Source organism: Coregonus clupeaformis, chromosome 20 (assembly GCF_020615455.1).
Source record: "Coregonus clupeaformis isolate EN_2021a chromosome 20, ASM2061545v1, whole genome shotgun sequence".
Taxonomy (NCBI): domain Eukaryota; kingdom Metazoa; phylum Chordata; class Actinopteri; order Salmoniformes; family Salmonidae; genus Coregonus; species Coregonus clupeaformis.
In genome coordinates, this window is record NC_059211.1 from 61,038,688 (window position 1) to 61,062,083 (window position 23,396).

Below are 23,396 nucleotides of genomic sequence, written 5' to 3' on the forward strand. Positions count from 1 at the left end.
TGCACACCTGTAAAATAACATAGCCAGCGATTTCACATCTAATATCCAATGAACTCTAAACATATTTTTAGGTTACCACAAAGTAATTACGGTCCTTTTTGCTGATTAATTAATTAATTCAGATTAGGCTAATCCATACTGTGCGAGGTCCAAATTTGTGCATCACTGTGACACATTATGAAGACTGTGCTCTACAGCAGGTGGTGCATCTAACCCCCTGTCTTGTCTGTAGCAGTAGCCTGAACACTACTGTAAATACAGGTAGAACAGGTATCCCCTTCAGGGGGTATAGCTCACTGTTGTTGCTGCTGTTATGTCAATCTGTGCTTCAGAACTATGTACATGTGCAGTGCTCTGTTACTATAGATGTGCTGTTCTTACCTATTATGATGGCGACAAGTACTAATATGGTAAAGACAACCAAAGCAACAACAGCACCGATATTGGAAGGCTCTGAAATGAAAACACATTTTGTATTGATACTTTGACAGGAGTTGATCAGGTATTCAACATAGTGCAGCATTCAAAATGTCCTACAACACTAGCAGTGTTACTGACATATCAATACATAAGACTGTAGCATACTTATGAGTGTCCACTCACCTGGGCCAAACACCTCTCCAATTGGCTCACTGACTTCCCCTTCCCCAGCAGAGTTCTTCATCTTGCAGAAGTACTTGTAACTGTTGGTGGATTTGCCAGTGTTGTTCTTAAAGACATTCATCTGTTTGTCTAAGACCTTCCACTCCTCCTCTCCCACTTTCCAGCTGTAGGTGACAGGTTCAGCATCAGTGGTGTCGCCTTCACAGGTCAGAGTGCAGGAGGTTTTATCTGGGTTACAGGAAGAAGTGATTGTGGGTTTGGGGACTGCTTCTGTAAATAGAGGAAAGAAACAGGAATCATTTGGGAAAATGCTTGTGAGGTACTGAATAACCTGCTGTTTCTACACGACCACACATACACACGTACACACACACAGATGTATGCGCACACACACACACACACACACAGAAACACTTACTGATAACAAATAGTTTATATTTCTTGTCAAGCAATTTGCCGTTGAACTCCACAGAATAAACTCCACTGTCTGTTTTCGTCAATCCACTGATTCTCAGCTCTCCAGTAGTCAGGTCCAGGGCTGTGCGGCCTTTGAAGGCAGCATAGATTTCCAGACCAAAATCCTTGTCCCACTCTGCCACCTTGTTCTTCCCATGCTTCCATAGGATGCTTGTGATGGGGTCAGGCACTGTGGACTTGTCTGGCTTCAACACGAGCACACCTCCCACTTTATGATAAAGATCATCTGGAAAAGCAGACATTTAATATATGTAAGATAGTATCAATGTATCCAGGGTAACACATTATGGTTAGGGTATAAATATGTAGTCCTAACCCTATTGACATTGAACTGACATTATTATGAACTTTTACTTTTTATGTCAAGAATTCTGCTTGCTGGGCGTACCTGGCCTATCTAGTCTGCCCACTTTGATAGTATTTCCCTCCTCACCACCACCACTGGAGTGGAAATGTATCTACGCTACACCATAGATGAAAATCTTTGGGTACACCCTGCCTCTGAGGCTGTCCACTATTATATCACCAGCTAGGTTTCCATCCTATTTGTGACATATTTTCATGTGAATATTCTAAAATCTGCATAAAACAATACGCACATTTTCCCACCAGAGATATTTTTCCATCAAACTGACTTTTTGCAGATAAAAGGCTGTGTGTGATGACATAGTGTACATAAAAATAATTTTTGCCATTAAATTCCCATGTACACTCCTTGTTGAACCTTTTAGGGGTTCAACAAGGTTTCTTCTAAGATCCTCAAAGTTCTTTGAAGAACCTTAGGGTTCTTGGCACTGAACATGGACCCCAAAAGGTTATTCCATGAACCCGATAGGAGGTGGGGTTCATCAAGGAACCTTAGTTGGTGGGGGTTCTTGCAGGAACCTAACTGCCCAACTGAAACATTTGGACATGAATTTGAAAGGACAGCAGGTGCAGGCACTTAACTGAAAAATGTAAAGATCTCCTCAATTTAAGGTAAGGTTTGTCCATTGAAAGCTCTAAATTGATATTGTTTTATGATGATAACATCTATCTTTTCATATTTGTGTAAATCTTTCTTAAAACAGAAAATGGACACAATTCAATGGATATCAATAAACAAAGAGGTAAGAATATGTAGGCTATAATAATATGTTGAAGGCTCGCTGTATTGGGTGCAGATGACTGAACTGCTCACTTTTGTGTCTGTGTCTGCAGGTATACAGACGAGGAGGCATACAAAGGTATGCCAATTGGTATTGGTATGTTATGCAGATCACATTTACCATCCTCCTCCCTTACCTCTTCAATGAAAATCCCATAGGCCTCTACATTATGGACATGTTATGTGTCTCAAAACAGTTTATTTTCCCATTCACATTTACCACAAAAACCAACGTATGAATACTGTTGTGTGCATGTTTTGTTAATCATCTGTATAATTACTATTTTGGGGATTCACAGACTTCACCCTCCCTACACCTCTGATGAATATAACAGGAAACCTGTTCGATCACCATGCACTGCAAAATCATTCTGGCTATGGATACAGAGATATACCCATTGGACTTGGGGTTCTATTGGGAGTTTACCTCATATTTAGATTTTTTAATTCTGCTTTGCCACTAAAATCATAATAAACACTGACAACTAAAATATTGTGTTATTGTTATTGTTATGCTAATTATTATTATTAATAATAATAATAATAATAATAGGGGAGGGGGGGTAGTTCAAAAATTAAGCCCAAAAGGTTCTTCAAAAGGTTATTCGAGGATCCATTAAAAGGGGTTATTCTCCTTTTAAAGGGTTCTTCTAAGAACTTATAGGGGTTCCCCCACAGTTTCAATTTGAAGAACCCCTAAAGGACACTCCAGGAAACTTTTTCTTTTTAGAGTGTACCAAATGAAAAATACAAGTTAAATGGGTTTCCATTGCATTTTACACTCTACTGATGGTTTGTCACAAACTGCTGTGTTATATAGACTGCTGTGTTATATAGACTGCTGTGTTATATAGACTGCTGTGTTATATAGACTGTTGTGTTATATAGACTGTGTTATATAGACTGTGTTATATAGACTGTGTTATATAGACTGTTGTGTTATATAGATGTTGTGTTATATAGACTGTTGTGTTATATAGATGTTGTGTTATATAGACTGTTGTGTTATATAGATGTTGTGTTATATAGACTGTTGTGTTATATAGACTGTTGTGTTATATAGACTGTGTTATATAGACTGTTGTGTTATATAGACTGTGTTATATAGACTGTTGTGTTATATAGACTGTGTTATATAGACTGTTGTGTTATATAGACTGTGTTATATAGACTGTTGTGTTATATACAGTGCCTTGCAAAAGTATTCATCCCCCTTGGCATTTTTCCTATTTTGTTGCAGTACAACCTGTAATTTAGATTTTGTAATAGATTTTTAATTGGATTTCATGTAATGGAGATACACAAAATAGTCCAAATTGATGAAGTGAAATGAAGAAAAATACTTGTTAAATTATTATTTTTTTAAATACGGAAAAGTGGTGCATGCATACAGTGGGGAAAAAAAGTATTTAGTCAGCCACCAATTGTGCAAGTTCTCCCACTTAAAAAATGAGAGAGGCCTGTAATTTTCATCATAGGTACACGTCAACTATGACAGACAAAATGAGAAAAATCTTTCCAGAAAATCACATTGTAGGATTTTTAATGAATTTATTTGCAAATTATGGTGTAAAATAAGTATTTGGTCAACAACAAAAGTTTCTCAATACTTTGTTATATACCCGTTGTTGGCAATGACACAGGTCAAATGTTTTCTGTAAGTCTTCACAAGGTTTTCACACACTGTTGCTGGTATTTTGGCCCATTCCTCCATGCAGATCTCCTCTAGAGCAGTGATGTTTTGGGGCTGTCGCTGGGCAACACAGACTTTCAACTCCCTCCAAAGATTTTCTATGGGGTTGAGATCTGGAAACTGGCTAGGCCACTCCAGGACCTTGAAATGCTTCTTACGAAGCCACTCCTTCGTTGCCCAGGCGGTGTGTTTGGGATCATTGTCATGCTGAAAGACCCAGCCACGTTTCATCTTCAATGCCCTTGCTGATGGAAGGAGGTTTTCACTCAAAATCTCACGATACATGGCCCCATTGATTCTTTGCTTTACACAGATCAGTCGTCCTGGTCCCTTTGCAGAAAAACAGCCCCAAAGCATGATGTTTCCACCCCCATGCTTCACAGTAGGTATGGTGTTCTTTGGATGCAACTCAGCATTCTTTGTCCTCCAAACACGGCGAGTTGAGTTTTTACCAAAAAGTTATATTTTGGTTTCATCTGACCATATGACATTCTCCCAATCCTCTTCTGGATCATCCAAATGCACTCTAGCAAACTTCAGACGGGCCTGGACATGTACTGGCTTAAGCAGGGGGACACGTCTGGCACTGCAGGATTTGAGTCCCTGGCGGCGTAGTGTGTTACTGATGGTAGGCTTTGTTACTTTGGTCCCAGCTCTCTGCAGGTCATTCACTAGGTCCCCCCGTGTGGTTCTGGGATTTTTGCTCACCGTTCTTGTGATCATTTTGACCCCACGGGGTGAGATCTTGCGTGGAGCCCCAGATCGAGGGAGATTATCAGTGGTCTTGTATGTCTTCCATTTCCTAATAATTGCTCCCACAGTTGATTTCTTCAAACAAAGCTGCTTACCTATTGCAGATTCAGTCTTCCCAGCCTGGTGCAGGTCTACAATTTTGTTTCTGGTGTCCTTTGACAGCTCTTTGGTCTTGGCCATAGTGGAGTTTGGAGTGTGACTGTTTGAGGTTGTGGACAGGTGTCTTTTATACTGATAACAAGTTCAAACAGGTGCCATTAATACAGGTAACGAGTGGAGGACAGAGGAGCCTCTTAAAGAAGAAGTTACAGGTCTGTGAGAGCCTGAAATCTTGCTTGTTTGTAGGTGACCAAATACTTATTTTCCACCATAATTTGCAAATAAATTCATAAAAAATCCTACAATGTGATTTTCTGAAGAAAAAAAATCTCAATTTGTCTGTCATAGTTGACGTGTACCTATGATGAAAATTACAGGCCTCTCTCATCTTTTTAAGTGGGAGAACTTGCACAATTGGTGGCTGACTAAATACTTTTTTTCCCCACTGTATGTATTCACCCCCTTTGCTATGAAGCCCCTAAATAAGATCTGGTGCAACCAATTACCTTCAGAAGTCACATAATTAGTTAAATAAAGTCCACCTGTGTGCAATCTAAGTGTCACATGATCTGTCACATGATATCAGTATATATACACCTGTTCTGAAAGGCCGCATAGTCTGCAACACCACTAAGCAAGGGGCACCACCAAGCAAGCGGCACCACGAAGACCAAGGAGCTCTCCAAACAGGTCAGGGACAAAGTTGTTGAGAAGTACTGATCAGCGTTGGGTTCTAAAAAAATATCAGAAACTTTGAGCACCATTAAATCCATTATTAAAAAATGGAATGAATATGACACCACAACAAACCTGCCAAGAGAGGGCCGCCCACCAAAACTCACAGACCAGGCAAGGAGGGCATTAATCAGAGAGGCAACAAAGAGACCAAAGATAACCCTGAAGGAGCTGCAAAGCTCCACAGCTGAGATATGAGTATCTGTTCATAGGACCACTTTAAGCCGTACACTCCACAGAGCTGGGCTTTACGGAAGAGTAGCCAGAAAAAAGCCATTGCTTAAAGAAAAAAATAAGCAAACACGTTTGGTGTTCGCCAAAATACATGTGGGAGACTCCCCAAACTTATGGAAGAAGGAACTCTGGTCAGATGAGACTAAAATTGAGCTTTTTGGCCATCAAGGAAAACGCTATGTCTGGCGCAAACCCAAGACCTCTCATCACCCCGAGAACACCATCCCCACAGTGAAGCATGGTGGTGGCAGCATCATGCTGTGGGTATGTTTTTCATCGGCAGGGACTGGGAAACTGGTCAGAATTGAAGGAATGATGGATGGCGCTAAATACAGGGAAATTATTGAGGGAAACCTGTTTCAGTCTTCCAGAGATTTGAGACTGGGACGGAGGTTCACCTTCCAGAAGGACAATGACCCTAAGCATACTGCTAAAGCAACACTTGAGTGGTTTAAGGGGAAACATTTATGGCCTAGTCAAAGCCCAGACCTCAATCCAATTGAGAGTCTGTGGTATTACATAAAGATTGCTGTACACCAGCGGAACCAATTCAACTTGAAGGATCTGGAGCAATTTTGCCTTGAAGAATGGGCATAACTCCCAGTGGCTAGATGTGCCAAGCTTATAGAGACATACCCCAAGAGACTTGGGGGGGGAATAGTTATGCACGCTCAAGTTCCGTTTTTTTGTCTTATTTCCTGTTTGTTTCACAAGAAAAAATCATTTGCATCTTCAAAGTGATAGGCATGTTGTGTAAATCACATGATACAAAGGCAACAAAATAGGAAAAATGCCAAGGGGGATGAATACTTTCGGAAACCACTGTAGACTGCTGTGTTATATAGCAAATGTGCCCACTCTGGTCTTGGCACATAAGCTCTAGCCAACAGCTCGCAGCTACAGTGGGGGTAAACTATCTACATTATGACATTATTATGGATAAGAATGATATTATTTGTATTTGTCAAATGGCAGCAAAGCATCGATCATCATGTCACCAGAATAAGAATGTCAATATTTATTGGAAAGGAGCATCAAACTCATCACCTTGCACATTCACCACCCTGTGAAGTTCATCATAACTAATTTAATCTGTAGCCTAATAAACTGTATGCTTTCCCGAGTCGTAGTGGGAGGACCACACAACATATCGCGTGACTCCAAGTTGACTGGTTATTATATCAATATTTGCGCATAAAGCAAGGCAGGCGTTATAGGCGGGTGCTAGGGGGCCTAGCCCGCCCTACCGTACCTCCTTGCCCGTCTAAATAAAATATTGAAATATTGATCATTTATTTGACCAAGACGCGCACCGACAGAAAGACCCATCAACCTTAGATAAAGCGTCTGAGCGAGCGAAACAGCGCCCCTCTTTCTCCGTAAGTGTAGCCCATGTATCTGATGCTGTCTGGACAAAAGTAGTATGGCATGTCATACCTTTTCTGGCCAGACAGAATCAGATACATGGGCTACATGGCCTGTTTCGCTCGCTAGTTTCAGCAGAGAGGAAGAGGTGAAGCGAGAGGGCTCACTCTCGCCAAAATCTGTCCTGAATAAGCCTGCAGTCTCCGGACAATTCTTGCACATTCATTGTTATTTTGTGTGAATTGTTTGCCCATTTGATTGTTTATTTTGATCAATACCCCATGTAAATAAGGTATTTCTGTTTTTTATTTGTAATACATTTGCAAAAATTTCAAAAAAACTGTCATTATGGGGTATTGTGTGTAGATTGATGAGGATTTTGATTTATTTCATCCATTTTAGAATAATGCTGTAACGTAACAAAATGTAGAATCATTGTATTTCCAAATAACAATTTACTTACATTTCATATAAGGAAAACAGTCAATTGAAATTAATTCATTAGGCCCTAATCTATGGATTTCACATCACTGGGAATACAGACATGTAACGAAACAAAATGTGTGGAATAAGAGAAGCGGTCTGAACACTTTCCGAATACACTGTATGTAACCAGTAGGTCTAGTAAATGTACCGTTAATCCCCGTCATTTGGTTACATTAATTACTGTTAAGCATTACAGTCATTTACCGTTCTCATTCTTGTAGTGGAAACGTTGTTTGCAGAGTTCACAACCTACTACACTTGTGAGAAACAAGTTTTTTTTTTTTTTACTGAAATATCACATTTACATAGTATTCAGACCATTTACTCAGTACTTTGTTGAAGAAAGCACCTTAGGCAGCGATTACAGCCTCGAGTCTTGTTGGGTATGACACTTCAAGCTTGGCACACCTGTATTTGGGGAGTTTCTCCCATTCTTCTCTGCAGATCCTCTCAAGCTCTGTCAGGTTGGATGGGGAGCGTCGCTGCACAGCTATTTTCAGGTCTGTCCAGAAATGTTAGATCGGGTTCAAGTCCGGGCTCTGGCTGGGCCACTCAAGCACATTCATAGACTTGTCCCGAAGCCACTCCTGCATTATCTTGGCTGTGTGCTTAGGGTTGTTGTCCTGTTGGAAGGTGAACCTTCGCCCCAGTCTGAGGTCCTGAGCGCTCTGGAGCAGGTTTTCATCAAGGATCTCTCTGTACTTTGATCCGTTCATCTTTCCCTTCATCCTGACTAGTCTCCCAGTCCCTGCCGCTGAAAAACATCCCCACAGCATGATGCTGCCACCACCATGCTTCACCGTAGGGATGGTGCCAGGTTTCCTCCAGACGTGACGCTTGGCATTCAGGCCAAAGAGTTCAATCTTGGTTTCATCAGACCAGAGAATCTTGTTTCTCATGGTCTGAGAGTCCTTAAGGTGCCTTTTGGCAAACTCCAAGTGGGCTGTCGTGCATTTTACTGAGGAGTGGCTTCCGTCTGGCCACTCTACCGTAAAGGACTGATTGGTGGAGTGCTGCAGAGATGGTTGTCCTTCTGGAAGGTTCTCCCACCTCCACAGACAAACTCTGGAGATCTGTTAGAGTGACCATCGGGTTCTTGGTCACCTCCCTGACCAAGGGCCTTCTCCCCCGATTGCTCAGTTTGGCCAGGAGGCCAGCTCTAGGAAGAGTCTTGGTTGTTCCAAACTTCTTCATTTAAGAATAATGGAGGCCACTGTGTTCATGGGGAACTTCAATGCTGCAGAAATGTTTTGGTACCCTTCCCCAGATCTGTGCCTCGACACAATCCTGTCTCTGACCTCTACGGACAATTCCTTCAACCTCATGGCTTGGTTTTTGCTCTGACCTGCACTGCCAACTGTGGGACCTTATATAGACAGGTGTGTGCCTTTCCAAATCATGTCCAATCAATTGAATTTACCACAGGTGGACTACAATCAAGTTGTAGAAACATCTCAAGGATGATCAATGCAAACAGGATGCACCTGAGCTCAATTTCGAGTCTCATAGCAAAGGGTCTGAATACTTATGTAAATAAGGTATTTCTGTTTTTTTTAAATATAAATTTGCTAAAAAAAATAAAAATGTTTTTGCTTTGTCATTATAGGGCATTGTGTATAAATTGATGAGGAAAAAATTAATTTAATCCATTTTAGAATAAGGCTGTAACGTAACAAAATGTGGAAAAGGGGAAGGGGTCTGAATACTTTCCAAATGCACTGTATGTAATGGGGAATTGATTTTAAAAAATCAACAAAGGGCAAACAATTCACACAATGAAAAAATGTATGGGCAAGGATTGGCGGAAGACCGCTAAGTGCATTCTGGAGAGCTGAGTGCACGCATTCTGGAGATACACACTCCATATCTTCGCCACACACCCCTCCCATTCTTGTTGCAACATAAAAAATGATACTCAAGACACATTATCTTCACACATATTTTATATGCTTTTCACTGACAGCTGCAATTTTAATGATCCTCTGTGGCTAAATCATGCTCTGGATGAGCGTTTTCCTGTTTGCTTATGGCCTTAATTAGCTCATTGAGTGCAGTCTTAGTGCCAGCATCGGTTTGTGGTGGTAAATAGACAGCTACAAAAAAATATAGATGAAAATTATCTTGGTAAATAGTGTGGTCTACAGCTTATCATGAGATACTCTACCTCAGGCGAGCAAAACCTCGAGACTTCCTTAATATTAGATTTCGTGCATTAGCTGTTGTTTACAAATATACACAGACCGCCACCCCTCGTGTTACCGGAGGCAGCTGTTCTATCTTGCCGATGCAGCGTATATCCCGCCAGCTGTATGTTATCCATGTCGTCGTTCAGCCACGACTCGGTGAAACATAAGATATTACCGTTTTTAATGTCCCGTTGGTAGGATATCCGTGATCGTAGTTAGTCTATTTTGTTATCCAATGATTGTACATTGGCTAATAGGACTGATGGTAGAGGCAGCTCTTCTCGGTCATAAGAGATGGTGGCAGAAACATTAGGAACAAAATAAGTTACAAATAACGCGAAAAAACACACACAATAGCACAATTGGTTAGGAGCCCGTAAAACGGCAGCCATCTCCTCCGGCGCCATTCTCTATGTAATGGGGAATTGATTATTAAAAATCAACAATCAAAGGGCAAACAATTCACACAATGAAACAATGAATGGGCAAGGATTGGCGGGAGACAGCTGAGTGCATTCTGGAGAGAGACGCCATATCTTCGCCACCCCCCCTCCCCTTCGTCTTGTTGCAACATAAAAAATTATACTCAAGACACATTATCTTCACACATTTTTGATGCTTTTCATTAATATACCATTTAGCAGACGCTTTTATCCAAAGCGACTTACAGTCATGTGTGCATACATTTTTACATATGGGTGGTCCCGGGGATCGAACCCACTACCCTGGCGTTACAAGCGCCATGCTCTACCAATTGAGCTACAGAGGACCACTGTCATTGACAGCTGCAACTCAATCAGCTAGACATATTGTCACGCCCGCTGCCCAAATTGTGGGATTCCAAAATAGGAATAGGCCTATGCACTTGTGATTTGAAACTATCCAGAGATATATTTTTATATTAAGCTAATCATCCTCTGTGGCTAAGTCATGCACTCTGGTGAAGTATTTTAATGATCCTCTGTGGCTAAGTCATGCTCTCTGGTGAAGTATTTTAATGATCCTCTGTGGCTAAGTCATGCTCTCTGGTGAAGTATTCTAATGATCCTCTGTGGCTAAGTCATGCTCTCTGGTGAAGTATTTTAATGATCCTCTGTGGCTAAGTCATGCTCTCTGGTGAAGTATTTTAATGATCCTCTGTGGCTAAGTCATGCTCTCTGGTGAAGTATTTTCAATGTTTTTATTTAGTCAGGAGTAATTATATAATTGTGGCAAAACAATCTGTTCAGTCGTGTGGTCAGGTGCCACAAAGAGGGACTTAGGAAAATTACAATTGGCTCAGAACAGGGCAGCACGGCTGGCCCTTAAATGTACACGGAGAGCTAACATTAATGATATGCATGTCAATCTCTCATGGTTCAAAGTGGAGGAGAGATTGACTTCATCACTACTTGATTTTGTAAGAAGTGTTGACAAGCTGAATGCACTGAGCTGTCTGTTTAAACTACTAGCACACAGCTCGGACACTCATGCATACCCCACAAGACATGACACCAGAGGTCTCTTCACAATCCCCAAGTCCAGAACACACTATGGGAAGCGCACAGTACTACATAGAGCCATGACTACATGGAACTCTATTATTATTATATAACTGATGCAAGCAGTAGAATCAGATTTAAAAAACAGATAAAAATACACCTTATGGAACAGCGGGAACCGTGAAGAGACACACACACAGGTACAGACACACGCATACCCACACAAACGCTAGCACACACACTCTATATACACGTTGTGATGTCACGAGAGGCTGTGTCCTGGAGGGACGTTACATCCCCCTGAGGTGGCTGCAAACCCAGACAGCTATGGCTCCATCTGCTGGTATGGTCGGGAACTCCAACCCTCTATGGCCAATCTTCCCACGCAGCTGAAACCAATCAGGAGCTGATGAGCTGAAGGTTTGTTGAAGGGAAGAGACACACTGGGGGTGAGTGTGTGGGGGTGAAGAGGCACGGTCTCCAACCTGGGCTCTCTGGAGGACAAGAGTGCTGCACGTCCACTTCCATGAGGAATATAAGGATTTGGAGATACTTACCTTTGGGAAATACTCACCTTTGGATATATGCACCTGTGGAAATACGTGTGGGACATTTGGAAGGACGTTTTGCTGGGTTGGCCACTAGCTGCAACGTGGAATACAGTAAGACTGGGGAAAAGTTATTTGAGCGAGGGAGAGTTATGATTTTGGATGTGGAAGAGACATCCCTGAACTGTTAAACCTTAAAGAGCCACCAGAGAACAGAATTGTGTTATACTTTCGTTAGTTTCCCAAGACCTTTAATAAAATCCTTGTTTTGGTTGAACCTGGTCTCCTTGCACTACTTGAGCAATCCCGCTGAAAGCTGTGTAGCCTCTCGTGACATCACAGATGGTGGAGAATACAGGCACGCTCAAGCGTTAATAGTGCATGTCAGAGGAGGATACCGAAGGTTTGATCACCCAGTTTTCCAAGTTGGCCGTAGGCTCCCCGCCGACTGAAATGGAGGACATATTGAAAGCCCTTGTTGCTGGCCAGCAAGCCCAGATGCAAGTAAACGTGGCTCTCTTGGAGGAGCAAAAGAAAGCCAACCTTCTGAAGGCAGAGGAATTGCAGTTGCAGAGACAGAGGGTGGTCCAAAATACCCGCCCAATAAAGGCAAGTGACTTTATATCTAAGATGGGAGCTACCGATGACATTGAGGCATACCTGCATGCATTTGAGGCCACGGCCACTAGGGAAGCCTGGCCCAAGCAACAGTGGGTTGGTCTGTTAGCCCCCTTTCTAACCGGGAATCGCTGAATGCTGTCCGGGACCTGGGCCCTGACCAGGTTACTGACTATGATGCCCTGAAGTCTGAGATCCTCAGCAGATATGGACTCACAAAGTTTGGTATGGCCCAGCGCTTTCACAGCTGGACCTTCCAACCAGACCAACCTCCTCGGGCGCAGATGCATGAACTTGTCCGAATCGCAAGGAAATGGCTGGATCCGCAGAGGAATACAGCAGCGGCGGTGGTGGAGGCCGTTGTGGTGGATCGTTACCTACGCGCCCCTGCCTTATGAGGCAAAACGGTTCATCAGTCAACAGGCCTTGACCACGGCTGATCTGACCGTGGAAGCTGTGGAAAAGTACCAGGCCACAGCGGAGATGCTGAATGCTTCCCGAAAAGACCCCAGGAGTGCGGCCCCACCACAAATGGGAAGAACCCGTCCAAAGGACCCCAAGGTCTCGAACCCAGCCCCGTCAGGACTTATCCCGGCTCCAGGGGGGAGCCAGAAACCAGGCGGGTCCAAGAAGAGTACACCAGGAGGGGGAAACTTCGACAGTGTTACCGGTGTGGGGAGATGGGACATATCTCCTGGCAGTGTGGGAAACCAGCCGATGAACCTATGCCCACTGCGGAGTCCTCCAGCTCAGCACCCACACACCGTTTTGCCTCGCTCTTGGGAGTCGTAGATGGCGGCCCAGATCGACCCCCCCACCTGCCCGGTAACTGTGAATCACCATGATGTGGAGGCCTTACTGGATTCTGGTAGCCGGGCCACCCTGGTGCGTAAGGATTTGGTGGGCCCAACGTGTTTGACCCCCGGGGAAAGTCCTCCCAGTTTCCTGTGTCCATGGGGACACCAGAGAATACCCCATTACTGAACTTACAATGACCAGCACACGGGGAACCATACACACGACGGCGGGGGTGGTTGATTCCCTCCCCGTTCCTGTCCTAATTGGACGAGACTGCCCAGCCTTTTACCCACTCTGGAGAGAGTCTCAGGAGAGGATAACCCGAGTACCTCGGAAACGGAGAGGCAAGACTCATCCTGGGAAGGCTCCGGTGCAATCCTCCGAGTTACTCACTCCCGCCCGGGCTCTGATAGGGATGGCAGGTGCCCAGACCGACACAGAGACGGAGCTACAGAATCTGGACAAAGAACTGTCTGGTCTGAAGGGGACCGCTGAGAGGTATCGTTTGTTAAAGCAACAGTTAGACATGAAGACAGAAGAGTTAGATATCCTCCAGGCTAAACTCCAACAGAGCTCCTTCCCTAAGCAACAGGAGGAGCTGGAGAGGCTGCGCAGGACCTTTGAGGAGTGTGAGGAGACCCTGCGCAGTAGTAAGGAGGTCCAGAAGAAGGCAGAGGAGAAGTACAAGTTGTTGGAGAACAAGATGAAGAATGCGGAGGCAGAGAGAGAGAAGGAACTGAAAGCTGCTCAACAGAAGCTAAACTCTGCTAAAACCAAGGCTGATGCGTTCAGTAAGAAACTCAAGGAGAGACAACAGGAGGCGGAGTCCCTGGTCCTAGAGTTGGAGGAGTTGAAGAGAGAGCAGTCTGGCAAGCACCACGGCAATGCGGACGCCCTCTCCCGGCGTGATGCCTTCTTCGCTGCCTTTACCCGACGAGGACGTCGGTCCCGAGGAGGGGGATGTGTGATGTCACGAGAGGCTGTGTCCTGGAGGGACGTTACATCCCCCTGAGGTGGCTGCAAACCCAGACAGCTATGGCTCCATCTGCTGGTATGGTCGGGAACTCCAACCCTCTATGGCCAATCTTCCCACGCAGCTGAAACCAATCAGGAGCTGATGAGCTGAAGGTTTGTTGAAGGGAAGAGACACACTGGGGGGGGAGTGTGTGGGGGTGAAGAGACACGGTCTCCAACCTGGGCTCTCTGGAGGACAAGAGTGCTGCACGTCCACTTCCATGAGGAATATAAGGATTTGGAGATACTTACCTTTGGGAAATACTCACCTTTGGATATATGCACCTGTGGAAATACGTGTGGGACATTTGGAAGGACGTTTTGCTGGGTTGGCCACTAGCTGCAACGTGGAATACAGTAAGACTGGGGAAAAGTTATTTGAGCGAGGGAGAGTTATGATTTTGGATGTGGAAGAGACATCCCTGAACTGTTAAACCTTAAAGAGCCACCAGAGAACAGAATTGTGTTATACTTTCGTTAGTTTCCCAAGACCTTTAATAAAATCCTTGTTTTGGTTGAACCTGGTCTCCTTGCACTACTTGAGCAATCCCGCTGAAAGCTGTGTAGCCTCTCGTGACATCACAACGTACATTGTAATATTGTTGTATGGTGGTATTATACACTGCTCAAAAAAATAAAGGGAACACTAAAATAACACATCCTAGATCTGAATGAATGAAATAATCTTATTAAATACTTTTTTCTTTACATAGTTGAATGTGATGACAACAAAATCACACACAAATGATCAATGGAAATCAAATGTATCAACCCATGGAGGTCTGGATTTGGAGTCACCCTCAAAATTAAAGTGGAAAACCACACTACAGGCTGATCCAACTTTGATGTAATGTCCTTAAAACAAGTCAAAATGAGGCTCAGTAGTGTGTGTGGCCTCCACGTGCCTGTATGACCTCCCTACAACGCCTGGGCATGCTCCTGATGAGGTGGCGGATGGTCTCCTGAGGGATCTCCTCTCAGACCTGGACTAAAGCATCCGCCAACTCCTGGACAGTCTGTGGTGCAACGTGGCGTTGGTGGATGGAGCAAGACATGATGTCGCAGATGTGCTCAATTGGATTCAGGTCTGGGGAACGGGCGGTCCATAGCATCAATGCCTTCCTCTTGCAGGAACTGCTGACACACTCCAGCCACATGAGGTCTATCATTGTCTTGCATTAGGAGGAACCCAGGACCAACCGCAGCAGCATATGGTCTCGCAAGGGGTCTGAGGATCTCATCTCGGTACCTAATGGCAGTCAGGCTACCTCTGGCGAGCACATGGAGGGCTGTGCGGCCCCCCCAAATAAATGCCACCCCACTCAATGACTGACCCACCGCCAAACTGGTCATGCTGGAGGATGTTGCAGGCAGCAGAACGTTCTCCACGGCGTCTCCAGACTCTGTCACGTCTGTCACATGTGCTCAGTGTGAACCTGCTTTCATCTGTGAAGAGCACAGGGCGCCAGTGGCGAATTTGCCAATCTTGGTGTTCTCTGGCAAATGCCAAACGTCCTGCACGGTGTTGGGCTGTAAGCACAACCCCCACCTGTGGACGTCGGGTCCTCATACCACCCTCATGGAGTCTGTTTCTGACCGTTTGAGCAGACACATGCACATTTGTGGCCTGCTGGAGGTCATTTTGCAGGGCTCTGGCAGTGCTCCTCCTTGCACAAAGGCGGAGGTAGCGGTCCTGCTGCTGGGTTGTTGCCCTCCTACGGCCTCCTCCACGTCTCCTGATGTACTGGCCTGTCTCCTGGTAGCGCCTCCATGCTCTGGACACTACGCTGACAGACACAGCAAACCTTCTTGCCACAGCTCGCATTGATGTGCCATCCTGGATGAGCTGCACTACCTGAGCCACTTGTGTGGGTTGTAGACTCCGTCTCATGCTACCACTAGAGTGAAAGCACCGCCAGCATTCAAAAATGACCAAAACATCAGCCAGGAAGCATAGGAACTGAGAAGTGGTCTGTGGTCACCACAGCAAAACCAGTCCTTTATTGGGGGTGTCTTGCTAATTGCCTATAATTTCCACCTGTTGTCTATTCCATTTGCACAACAGCATGTGAAATGTATTGTCAATCAGTGTTGCTTCCTAAGTGGACAGTTTGATTTCACAGAAGTGTGATTGACTTGGAGTTACATTGTGTTGTTTAAGTGTTCCCTTTATTTTTTTGAGCAGTGTACATTTTGTATTGTAGATATGTAGTGGTGTAATAATGTTATATGATGTACTGTTTTATCTTTTGTTTTATGTGTAATGCAAGTGCATTAATGTGTTTGGACCCCAGGAAGAGTAGAGCTGCCTTGGCATCAGCTAATGGGGATCTCAAGCAAATACTTTAGGGGAAGCCAGTATCCTATATATAGCCCATGTATCTGATGCTGTGTGGACAGAAATAGTATGACATGCCACACTCTTTTGGTCCAGACAGAATCAGATACATTGTTTACACATACTGAGACAGAGGGGCGCTGTTTCGCTCACTCTGATTCGTTATCTGAGTTTGATGGGTCTTTCTGTCGGCGTGAGTCTCTGTCAAATAAATGACAAATATTTCAATATTTTATTTGGATGGGCAAGGAGGTACGGTAGAGCGGACCAGCCCCCCTAAGTCCCGCCCCTAACACCGGCCCTGCCATGATCATGCAGACCCTTCTTTAGGTTTGAGCCTTGGTTAGGCCAGGACTCAATATCCGATAACTGTTTGAATGTTAAATGACGAGACAGAGGCATTGATGCGAGTAACCAGTCTTGTTCAGTATATTGCAATACATCTGGGTATCTCAAGTACACCGGTAAAACACTGGAGTTGCAGTAATTAACATTTACCAACAGATGGCATCATTGTGCCATCTTCCACCCATAACATCTTCCCTTTTATAAAATAGGACAAGAGCAGTCAATTCACTAACAAAACAAACCTAGTAGTAATTTCCAACATGAACAGTTTTTTTATTTATTTTGTGACTTGCTGGGGTTCCGTCTTTTGTCATGCGACCCCTATGACCATCAGAGTTCTGAGTAGATGCTGGCTCATCAATCCGAAGGTCAACCCTGTTACGACGGTACAGTGATTCATTCACTTCGACCAAGTAGGAGCGTGGTGCCACTTTCTGTACACAGGATCCGAGTCTCCAGAGGCCCGTCCGGTCCCCTGGTAGTGGCTTCATTCGCACCGTTTCACCCACCCTGACCTCAGGTAAGTATTTTGCTGATTTGTCGTAGATGAACTTGGAGACCTGTCTTCTGTGACGTAGCTTCACCAGCACGTCTGTCACCACACATGGCTCCAGGAGAGTGCTTGCTACTGGCAGAGCTGCTTTTAAACGCCGTGCCATGAGGCGCTGGGCCGGGCTGCTATCCATGCCTTCTGTCGGGGTATTGCGCCACTGCAGGATTGCTTTCCAGGCATCTTTGCCCTCTCGCAGAGCTTTTTTGCAGAGGTTCTTTGCGATTTTGACTGCCGACTCAGCCTTCCCATTAGCTTTTGGGTGTCGTGGTGATGAAGTGACATGCTCGAATTCCCATTCTGCAGCAAATTTTCGGAACTCACATCCGGAGAATTGGGGTCCATTATCTGAAATTACCCTATCTGGCTGGCCATAGCGGGCAAACTGAGCCTTGCAGCGTTTGATCGTTGTCTCTGCTGAGAGGTCGGGGAGGAGGTCAATCTCCCAGAAGTCTGAGTAATGATCAACTACCAGCAGAAAGTCTTTGCCACTGTGCTGGAAGAGATCTAGACTTACTATCTGCCAGGGGCGCATTGGTAGCTCGTGGGACATCGTCTCTCTCTGTTGCTCAATGGCATATTCATTGCAGATTGTGCATTTACTGACATAGTCTTTGATTTCACTCTGCATTCCTGGCCAATACAGTGTGTCACGTGCTTGTCTGTAACAGGCCTCACCTCCTATGTGACTTGAGTGCACGCGCGCCAACATCTCAGGGCGCAGAGACCGGGGAATAACGACTCTCTGACCCTTGAATATTACTCAATTTTGAACACTGAGCTCTTCTTTGACTGGCCAATATTCTCTGATGGCTAAAGCAGTTTCTTCCTTGCAGTCGGGCCAGCCCATCAGAATCACAGACCTCAATGCCTGGAGTTGCTCGTCCCTGTCTGTGTGCTGTCTGATTTGTATAAGGCGCTGGTCTGTAACATTGAGGTAGTCAGCCTGGTTGATGTGTTCAACATCCACTTGCTCTGTTTGTTAGCTGCACACTGCGTGTTGTTCATGCATGGAGCGTGTGCGAGTGCCTGATGCAGTAGCCCTGCTGAGCGTGTCACTCACATACATCTCTGGCCCTGGCTTATACACCACCGTGAGGTTGTAGTTTTGTAGGGGCAGTAGCATGCTCTGCAGTCGTTTCGGGGCATTCAGGAGAGGCTTGCTGAATATAGCAATAAGGGGCTTGTGATCCGTCTCTGCGGTAATATTGTCACGCCCGTACAGGTAGTGGTGGAAGCGTTGGCATGCAAACACAATGCTGAGGCACTCCTTCTCTATCTGGGCATAGTTCTGCTCTGTTGGAGTGAGTGCCCTAGAGGCGAATGCCACAGGCTGGCCCTCTTGCATGAGGCAACAGCCCAGTCCATACTGGCTTGAGTCACTCTGAATCGTGACAGGTTTTGACACATCGTAGTATCGCAGTACAGGTGTCTGGGTGACCAGTTGTTTTATTTCCCTCACCGCTGTGTCATGTTTTGGGAGCCAATGCCAGATGGTGTCCTTGTCCATGAGCCTCCTTAGTGGTTCACACATTTCAGAGAGCCGTGGTAGGAACTTGGCCGAATCCGACGAAGCGCTGCACTGCCTTCACGTCAGATAGGTGGGGCATATCCAAGACAGCCTTCACTTTTTCTGGTTCCGCCTTCAATCCGGTGGAGGACAAGATGTGCCCATGAAAGCGAACCTCTGGCACTTTAAACTGAAGCTTTGTTATGCTTAGCCTTAGCTTGACCTGTCTGCATCTGACCATCAGGGCCAGCAGCTTGGCGTCATGGTCACATTCTGCCTCCTCATCACTGTCCCCACAGCCCACTACGAGGATGTCATCTGCTATGGGTTCCACGCCACTGAGTCCCATCAACAGCTTGTGCTGTTTCCACTGATACACCTCTGGAGCCACGGAGAAACCAAACAGGAGCTTCAACCACCTCTTCCTGCCCCAGGGTGTCCAAAAGGTGGTCATGTAGCTGCTGGGCTCGTCAAGCTTGCACTGCAGGAAGGCATCTCTGGCGTCCACGAGCGTGAAGACTCTGGCCTTTGGGAGCTTGTAAAGAACATCCTCCAACGTGGGCATAATGTAATGTGAACGTCTCAGAGCCCGGTTGAGGTGTTTAGGATCAATGCATATCCATAGCTTGTCTGGTTTCTTGACGATAACCATATTACTTATCCAGTCTGTAGGCTCGGTGACGGATATGATGTGGCCATCTGCTTCGTATTTGTCAAGCTGAGCCTTCGTAGCTGCTTTCATGGCCATTGGTACATTGCGGGGTGCACACTGGACAGGCTGGATTGCTGCGTCCAACTCAAAGTGGACTTCGCCGGGAACTGACTCGACCGGTGCATTGAAGACATCATGGTACTTGCTTAGGAGTGTCTCCTTGCTCAGGGGCCCAGCCTGGACTTTGTCTATAATGTTAAGATCAGCTGGGATGGTGAAGTTAATAAGCCCAAGGCGCTCGCATGTAGAACCTGACAGTAATGGCTGTTGACTAGCCTCAACTATTTCAAACTCAAAAGTGTGTTTCTGACCACGTAAAACACACTCTGTCACAAACAGGCCTAAAGAGGTCATGAACTGGCCTGAATACAGTTTCAGCTTGGTGTTACTCTGTGTGAGTTTGTCTCTGGGCGCGAGCCTCCTTTTATCTTTAAGGCTCATAACGTTACATGTGGCCCCTGAATCTAGTTGGCATTGCTGTGGTTTATTATTAAGTAGCAGAATGACAAACATTTTTTTTTATATTGCCCTTACTGCCCCTATGCACTCGCTAGCATATACATCCTCTGTGCTGTTGTTCCCTTCATCTGTGTTTATTTCAATGGAGTGCAATTTACCCTCCTTTCTCTTGCTTTTCATGCAGGCCCTTGCGAAGTGATTAGCTGTACCACAGGATTTGCATATTTTTCCATAGGCTGGGCAGTGTTCTTTTCCTCGTCCATGAGAAATGCCACAATATCGGCATGCATTGGGGTTGTCTACTGCAGAGTTGGCTGTAGTATTAGCATTAGCTGTGGCGAAAGGGAATTTCTTTACTGGCTGCCTGAATGTAGCATTGACATTGTCCATATGTTGCCTTTCTAGCTCCATGGACCTTATCCGTATATCAGTAAGCTCTGCTGCACGGCATGTCTCCACTACCAAGACCAGTGTCAGGTCACGTTCTCTCAGCAAACGTCTGCGGGTGCCCTCATCAATTATGCCAAGCCCTATCTTATCTCTGATCAGTTCATCTCTTAAAGCACCATAGTCACATGTAGCTGCCTTTTCCCTTAGCCTAGTGACAAAGCTGTCAATGGACTCCCCGTCCTCCTGTTTGCAACAACCGAAAACATAACGCTCGTAGATAACGTTCTTTGCTGGCTTAAAGTAAAGTTCGAGAGCATCAAGAATAGCTGTAGCGTTACCTTGCTGAGCTGCTAGAAGAACAGCGCCGGAGAAGATGGCTACCGTTTTACAGCCCTCTAACCAATTGTACTATTATGTGTGTTTTTCCACGTTATTTGTAATTTATTTTGTACATAATGTTTCTGCCATCGTCTCTTATAACCAAAAAGAGCTTCTGGATATCAGGACAGCGATTACTCACCTCGTATTGGACGAATATTTTTTCTTCAACGAGGCGGCCGCGAAGGATATCATACAGACACCCGACAAGGCCCAAATCCCCGTCATTCGCAGGAGGAAGAGACGGAGATATCGTGGACGTAGATCGGGGTGCCTTGTAAGGATCCGACGGCGAGCGAGTACACTGCCTCTTCCATCAATCCTATTAGCCAATCTTCAATCATTGGATAACAAATTGGATGACCTAAGATTACGGTTATCCTACCAACGGGACATTAAAAACTGTAATATCTTATGTTTCACCGAGTCGTGGCTGAACGACGACATGGATAACATACAGCTAGCGGGCTATACGCTACATCGGCAGGATAGAACGGCTGACTCCGGTAAGACAAGGGGTGGCGGTCTGTGTATATTTGTAAACAACAGCTGGTGCACAAAATCAAATACTAAGGAAGTCTCGAGGTTTTGCTCGCCTGAGGTAGAGTATCTTATGATAAGCTGTAGACCACACTATTTACCAAGAGAGTTTTCATCTATATTTTTCATAGCTGTCTATTTACCACCACAAACCAATGCTGGCATTAAGATTGCACTGAATGAGTTGTATAAGGCCATAAATCAACAGGAAAACGCTCATCCAGATGCAACGCTCCTAGTGGCCGGGGACTTTAATGCAGGGAAACTTAAATCCGTTCTACCTAATTTCTACCAGCATGTTAAATGTGCAACCAGAGGAAGAAAAACTCTAGACCACCTTTACTCCACACACAGAGACGCATACAAAGCTCTCCCTCGCCCTCCATTTGGCAAATCTGACCATAACTCTATCCTCCTGATTCCTGCTTATAAGCAAAAACTAAAGCAGGAAGCACCAGTGACTCGGTTAATAAAAAAGTGGTCAGATGACGCAGATGCTAAGCTACAGGACTGTTTTGCTAGCACAGACTGGAACATGTTCCGGGATTCTTCAGACAGCATTGAGGAGTACACCACATCAGTCACTGGCTTCATCAATAAGTGCATCGATGATGTCGTCCCCACAGTGACCGTACGTACATACCCCAACCAGAAGCCATGGATTACAGGAAACATCCGCACTGAGCTAAAGGATAGAGCTGCCGCTTTCAAGGAACGGGACTCTAACCCGGACGCTTATAAGAAATCCCGCTTTGCCCTCCGACGAACCATCAAACAGGCAAAGAGTCAATACAGGACTAAGATTGAATCGTACTACACTGGCTCTGACGCTCGTCGGATGTGGCAGGGCTTGAAAACTATTACAGACTACAAAGGGAAGCACAGCCGCGAGCTGCCCAGTGACACAAGCCTACCAGACGAGCTAAACCACTTCTATGCTCATTCGAGGCAAGCAACACTGAAGCATGCATGAGAGCACCAGCTGTTCTGGATGACTATGTAATCACGCTCTCCGTAGCCGATGTGAGTAAGACTTTTAAGCAGGTCAACATTCACAAGGCCGCAGGGCCAGACGGATTATCAGGACGTGTACTCCGAGCATGTGCTGACCAACTGGCAAGTGTCTTCACTGACATTTTCAACATGTCCCTGACTGAGTCTGTAATACCAACATGTTTCAAGCAGACCACCATAGTCCCTGTGCCCAAGGACTCTAAGATAACCTGCCTAAATGACTACCGACCCGTAGCACTGACGTCTGTAGCCATGAAGTGCTTTGAAAGGCTGGTCATGGCTCACATCAACAGCATTATCCCAGAAACCCTAGACCCACTCCAATTTGCATACCGCCCCAACAGATCCACAGATGATGCAATCTCTATTGCACTCCACACTGCCCTTTCCCACCTGGACAAGAGGAACACCTACGTGAGAATGCTATTCATTGACTACAGCTCAGCATTCAACACCATAGTGCCCTCTAAGCTCATCACTAAGCTAAGGATCCTGGGACTAAACACCTCCCTCTGCAACTGGATCCTGGACTTCCTGACGGGCCGCCCCCAGGTGGTAAGGGTAGGTAACAACACATCTGCCACACTGATCCTCAACACGGGGGCCCCTCAGGGGTGCGTGCTCAGTACCCTCCTGTACTCTCTGTTCACCCATGACTGCATGGCCAGGCACGACTCCAACACCATCATTAAGTTTGCCGACGACACAACAGTGGTAGGCCTGATCACCGACAACGATGAGACAGCCTATAGGGAGGAGGTCAGAGACCTGGCTGTGTGGTACCAGGACAACAACCTCTCCCTCAACGTGACCAAGACAAAGGAGATGATTGTGGACTACAGGAAAAAAAAGAGGACTGAGCACGCCCCCATTCTCATCGACGGGGCTGTAGTGGAACAGGTTGAGAGCTTCAAATTCCT

At 45.5% G+C, this 23,396-nt stretch overlaps 1 protein-coding gene across 14 annotated transcripts in view; it reads right to left on the reverse strand.

Annotated features, from left to right (window-relative positions):
* The window catches only part of LOC121558595, a 105,776-nt gene that overhangs the window by 25,233 nt on the left and 57,147 nt on the right, over positions 1-23,396 (reverse strand). For 3 of the 14 annotated variants that reach the window (XM_045205615.1, XM_045205609.1, XM_045205610.1), the window contains exons 2-4: positions 1,022-1,306; positions 604-873; positions 382-453 (exon numbers count right to left, since the gene is read on the reverse strand). The exons of the other annotated variants lie outside the window; for them this stretch is intronic. In XM_045205615.1, coding sequence (XP_045061550.1) covers positions 382-453; positions 604-873; positions 1,022-1,306 — 627 coding nt within the window. The remainder of the gene's footprint in view (positions 1-381; positions 454-603; positions 874-1,021; positions 1,307-23,396) is intronic. 14 annotated transcript variants of the gene reach the window in all.